The 6,000-nt window shown below is 29.9% G+C and overlaps 1 protein-coding gene across 1 annotated transcript in view; it reads left to right on the top strand.

The window, feature by feature from the left end:
* Positions 1–168, top strand: part of LOC129914890 (uncharacterized) — a 99,058-nt gene extending 98,890 nt beyond the window's left edge. The window contains exon 5 of the mRNA XM_055994338.1: positions 71–168. Coding sequence (XP_055850313.1) covers positions 71–168 — 98 coding nt within the window. The remainder of the gene's footprint in view (positions 1–70) is intronic.
* Positions 169–6,000: the final 5,832 nt, after the last annotated feature.

Below are 6,000 nucleotides of genomic sequence, written 5' to 3' on the forward strand. Positions count from 1 at the left end.
AGTTTAACTTTTGTATTAATTATGTTAATTATAATTACAATTTTATTATATTTTAAATGTAAATCTAAAGGAAAAGCAAGCAATACTATTGAATTAAAAATTAATCCTTGTTCAACGGAGACCGTTGAATCTATGGGGGGAGGAGTCACATCCGGACCCTTTAAATAGAGTCAGCACATTCTTAATTCTTATGCTTCTCATAAGAATGCTTTTAATAAGAATCTTATCTATCTTTAAATTCGCAGAATGCAATGCAGCACTTTTAGCTGCAATGCATTCTCGCCCACAACTTGCTGCTTGCTTCTCTTTTAAGATACCTATTGACACCAGTTGTGTTTTGATCGTCAGAAGTTGAAGTTACAATATTTATTACAAATTGAAATAATAAAATATCATTTTAAGAAAAGCAAATAAATACATTTTTTAAATCAACCACGGCACCCACGATCACTATATTTATGAAATATGTCATTTATTTAAATTAAAATTTGAATCTGTCATATCAATAGCATATTTTGTAATTAATTTTTCGATTTTTGTATGTTTTTGGAATATTAATTCGTTAACACAATAAGTGCCAACAAAATTTTGACAGAAAAAATTAAAAAAAAAATCTGAAGCAAACTTCTACTTTTTAGGGAAGTTGAGAAAACTGGAAGTTGATCAACTCTCGAGTTTAAAATCGAAAGTTGAAAACGTCAACTTGGAGTGAATAAAACCGAATTCGGAAGTTGAGGATAAAAGTCCTCAAGTTATGTTCAACTCCGAGTGAAAAAAAAAATGGCCCTAAAAATATTACAAAAAAAAAGAAAATTGGTTTTCCATTAAAAAGTGAATATTATATTATCCTTAGAATATTTGATAGTTTTTTTTCGATAGTTTTAATTTAATACATAGTTAACTCGATAGCTTTTATTCAAATGAATACATTTAGAAAGGAATGAATTATAGTTCAAATCATTCGATTGTTCCCATCACTACACTCAATACCACTATTTTTGAAGTGAAAACTTCTTTAGTATCGCAGTGGTTTAGTCACAAGATGAAACGAAAAAGCCACAGGAAAAATCAATTAATTATAACTTTTTTGTTTTAATAGAGATACATGAATGAAATTTATACTGTAGATAGGAAATTAAATAAACTATAATTGTACAAAATTTCAATTAATTTCACATTTAAAATTGTGAGATAACGGTGAAAAGATGTTCTTTTTCTAGACACGTTATATCTTTTGATCTAATGCACATAATGAGTGCGGAAAAAAATTATTTAATTAAATTTAAATTTATTTAAATTTATAACGCAAGCTAATAATATAACCTTTCATTTGATATATCACACATAACGGTACATTCTCTACAATTTACTCAATCTTAAATTGAAGAAACTTGAAAAATACCTCAAAATACGTGTGGAGATCTGTTGCCGATTACCAGCCACCAGTGTTGGAAGGACCGTAATCTCAGTTTGAAATTTCTACATGATTGGCTTTAAAAAATTGTAACTTTTTTCTAGATGTCATATACAAATATGATTTAAACATCATATATATTAAAGCTTAAATAATAAGCAGATTATATAAAATTTATTATAAGTTGTCATATAAAATAATCGACTTTAAGGTGATGGAAGCAAAAAAAGATTGATTTTTTCGATTTTTTTTTTTCAAGAAAAAAGATTTTTTAAGGTTTCACTTCTACCAAGTGTGAATTGCACACATGATTTTTGATTTTTCTAACGTACTCTGACATCAGGGACTCGGAAATCAAATTAAAAAAAAAAATACAATGGATATAGGTTTCCCAGATATGATTTTTCAAAATTCCTTGTCATTGTTTTTCCACGTAGGTATACCTGCTAAGTATTAATTCTTGAGTAATAAATGACCAATCTGAACAGAAGAACCAGCACCTGAAAGCTAAATAAATTAACAATTTAAACACATTTTAGCAGTATTCAATTTTTACAACCATTTTTATTATATTTTTAAATTCGGCTTACTTTTCAAGTTATTAGACATAAACTCGAATAATTGTAACAAATAGAGTTGAATTTTTGTATCATTACAAAAATGGCCATACCTATCTTTAAAATGCAATCAGAAAATCAAATTTTGAATTTTTCTTTGATTAAAATTTATTTTTAAGTGTTTTGATCCATTGCTCTTAAACAGCTCAAGTGATCCAGAAAAGTTATACTAGTATTATTATTAGTTATTTTAACAAAACTGCATTTTTGGTTTTTGTTCAAAAAGTTCGAAAATATGGTTTTTTTTTTCCAAAATGTATAGACAAATTTTTTAAAGTTTGAAAATCTTAAAAATTCTTTGCACTCAATAAAAAAAATAAAATGCACGACTGGGTCGCACGAACTTGCTCTTAGAGTTCAAGTTGATTAAATTTTTAAGACTTTTTATATAGAAACTTGGGAAATGTTGGTATATAAAAAACAAAAAAAAATAAAATTAATTTTTCAAAAAAATAAAACAATATCTGAAATCAAATCGCCCCACAAAACAAGTATGCAGTTTTATTTGATATATAAAGGTGCATTTTTAGAAAAAAAATTTTCAAAATCGTTAGAGCCGTTTTTTAAAAAACTAATTTTTTATAAATAATTTTTTGAAAAAAAAGTTTAAAAATAAAATTGGTATGCCATTTTGTAGAAATCACTGATCAACATCTAAAAACAAAATTTCAAAAAAATTCAATATCCCGTTTTCAAAAAATTGATTTTTCAAAAAAAAATTTTCAAATTTTTTTTAAAAATCCAAAAATTATTTTTTTCAAAATTTTATTTTTGGCTTATGTTTAAATTATATAAATGCTTTTGTATACGTACAGGGCGTCCGTATTGCTAAACGCACAATGCAGAAAATTTACATAGTACATTCCAAAGAACAAAGTTAAGGTGGTGAAACCCTTCTAGTATATAGGTTTTACCATTTAAACTAGATCAACCAAGAAATTCAAACATTTTTTCTAACAAACAAAAAATATAAGTTTTGTTTAACAACGATTGAAATCGTTAATGTTTTAGTTCAGCCAATTTTTAGTCGATTTTCATAAAAAAATATATCGTTGGATTTGAAAATAAATATTTTTGCAAACTAAAATAATAATTAAAAATTAAATTATAAATATAGTGTTCTAGTTCAAGCTTTTGTATAAAAAATTTCGTTGAAATACAATAAGTAGTTTTGCAGAAAATTCGATTTGAAAAAAGCGGTCCTATGGCAGGTACCGTTAATAATGATTTTCAAAAAAAATTTTTTTCTTCGAAAGATAGAACTTGTTAAAAAACTAACACTTGAATTTTTTTAACAAAATCGTTGGAGCCGTTTTTGTGAAATTAAACTTTTCCGAAATTTTTGTATGACAGGTACCGTTATTTTTGGTCCAAAAAAATTAATTCCAAAAATCCCTCTGGAGAGCCTCCAAAAACTGCTACATAGCAAGTTTGGAGTCAATCGGTCCATCCGTTTAGGCTCTAGTTCCTTATACAGACAGACAGACAGACTGACAGACTGACAGACTGACAGACTGACAGACTGACAGACTGACAGACTGACAGACTGACAGACTGACAGACTGACAGACTGACAGACTGACAGACTGACAGACTGACAGACTGACAGACTGACAGACTGACAGACTGACAGACTGACAGACTGACAGACTGACAGACTGACAGACTGACAGACTGACAGACTGACAGACTGACAGACTGACAGACTGACAGACTGACAGACTGACAGACTGACAGACTGACAGACTGACAGACTGACAGACTGACAGACAGACGGACTTCCGGGACCCACTTTTTTGGCATTGTCTATCATCGTAATGTCATGGAAAAATGTTATTTCAACTTTTTTTTTGTACGAATGCATTACTTGATATATAGTACCTATATCGCAAGTAAAAAATTGAATATAAAGAACGAAAAAATAACATTTTTTCCTATAGAATCAGACATTATAAATGTCTCAAAACAAAACTTTAATCAAATATAATATTCCATGCCTAAGTGTACTACTAAATTTTCAGTAAATAATTAAGCTTTATTTCATGCTATCAATATTTTCATAATTTTATAAGTAATCATTTTCATTTGCCAGAGTAGAGCCTTTCACCTCAAGTGCTGCTTGAAGCAATATTCTAATAATATTAAGTGTTCTAACAACAATTAATACATTCATAATAATTTCAGTTTTCCTTCTTTCTCATCCTTATGACAGGACCTCGAGGTTACCTGAAATCTAGCACTCAAACTCAAACATTCTCAATTATTATAATTACACTGTCCAAATTAAGTTCCAACCGTACGAGTATATGAGGAATACAATAATAATAATAAATAAATCAATCCGCTCGTTTCGAATATCAACAGTTCGGCAGAGTTGTTCCGTTCCGTAATGGATAATATGGTAACCGAATCAACAATTCAATTCCAATGGAAATAACTCATCGATTCCAAATATTCTATATTCTGTATCTGTGAGTGTATCAGCCAACACATCACCTAATGAGTCGTTTGGATAAATTCAATCAAATAATAATGTGAATGTCTATCTATCTATCTAACTATCGTAGTCGTATCTCTTGTATCTATCGGCGTTTCGTTTTCCTCGAAATCGAAATGAGTGTTGGAGTTGGTGCCTTGGTGGGCTATCATTACATTAAGATCACAAAGTAATTCAATGTAATATCAATGAGTGGCGCACACATAAAACAATTACCGTGGGTTCTCTCACTGATTGAGTTCTTCGTTATAGGTCTAAGGTTTGAGGTGAGTCTTGAGGTGGCAGGTGGGGTGAAGAAGTCATAGAATTTATCATTTCTGATTCTGTTTAGCGATTCGGGGTTGATTGTTTAGCCTTTCATTGTAATTCAACAATGGAGTGGGAGAGAAAGATACAAGTAAATTTAGAAGAACGAAGAGTTAAAGAAATAACCACCCTTCTCCAGGACTTACACCAGCCCAGCCAACGCCATAAAGGAAGTATGAACTGTTGATTCGAAAGTTGAAGTCGATAACCATTGGAACGCACAATCAAATTCTATAAAGATACGTATAATGGATATAAGAGTATCTACTTAGGTTTTGAGTGTTTCGTGATCTCAAGCCATACATCAGCTTGCCGAACCAGAAAAGGACGTAGGGTTGTTTCCTTTTATTGCTAACATCGAAATCGAATTTTTTGCGCCTCACTGCGAATGACTATTCTTTTCTGGTGGCGGAGACTGGTGAACGTTGTTAAAGAAGAAGCCAGAGTGAGTAGCTATAGGCACTCTTGGGATAGCTGCTATCGCAAATTGAATGATCAAAAAATTATAGTTTGCCTTCGAAATAGACTTTGGCTGCTTAGATACCTACTTTCTTCTTTTTTTCATTTTTTTTTTTATTTTTAGCTACTGAGGGAAGAAATTAAATTTTATGCCAGAAGAATTTTGTAGAAAAACCAAGTAGATTGGCAAAGGGGATTTTTAAATTGAGTGTCGAAATGATTAGAGGAAATGTGTTTCGAATTGAGCAATTTTACAAGTTGTACGGCCTGGTGTAGTGGAAAGGTTGTCTTTGGGTGGGAGATGTTTGTGATAGCGAAATTTAAAGGAAAACACCTGACTCTATTAAGATATGGTAATTGAGAACTCATTTGCATTTAAGGATGTTGACTCTATTATTGTAGAATATTAGAAGGAAATTTAAAAAAAAAGAAACACTGTCGTTTTGGTCTTAAATAAAAATCCAATTTAATATATGAATTGTTTTGATGTTGGATATTTTTCCAAGAAGAAAATCACTATAGTTTTTAAGAGAAATTTATTTAAAATTGCTATAGAATTTAAACTGCAAAGAAGTACATTGAGAGTTTACTATAAAATTTTAAGAATATAGCTAAATCGAAAAGAAAATTGAAACTTCAAGCAGATTAGCAAAGCAATGAACAAATTATACATCATTAGGGAAAATTAATTCAAAAAGGGAGTAAGA

Source organism: Episyrphus balteatus, chromosome 3 (assembly GCF_945859705.1).
Source record: "Episyrphus balteatus chromosome 3, idEpiBalt1.1, whole genome shotgun sequence".
Classification (NCBI taxonomy): Eukaryota; Metazoa; Arthropoda; class Insecta; order Diptera; family Syrphidae; genus Episyrphus; species Episyrphus balteatus.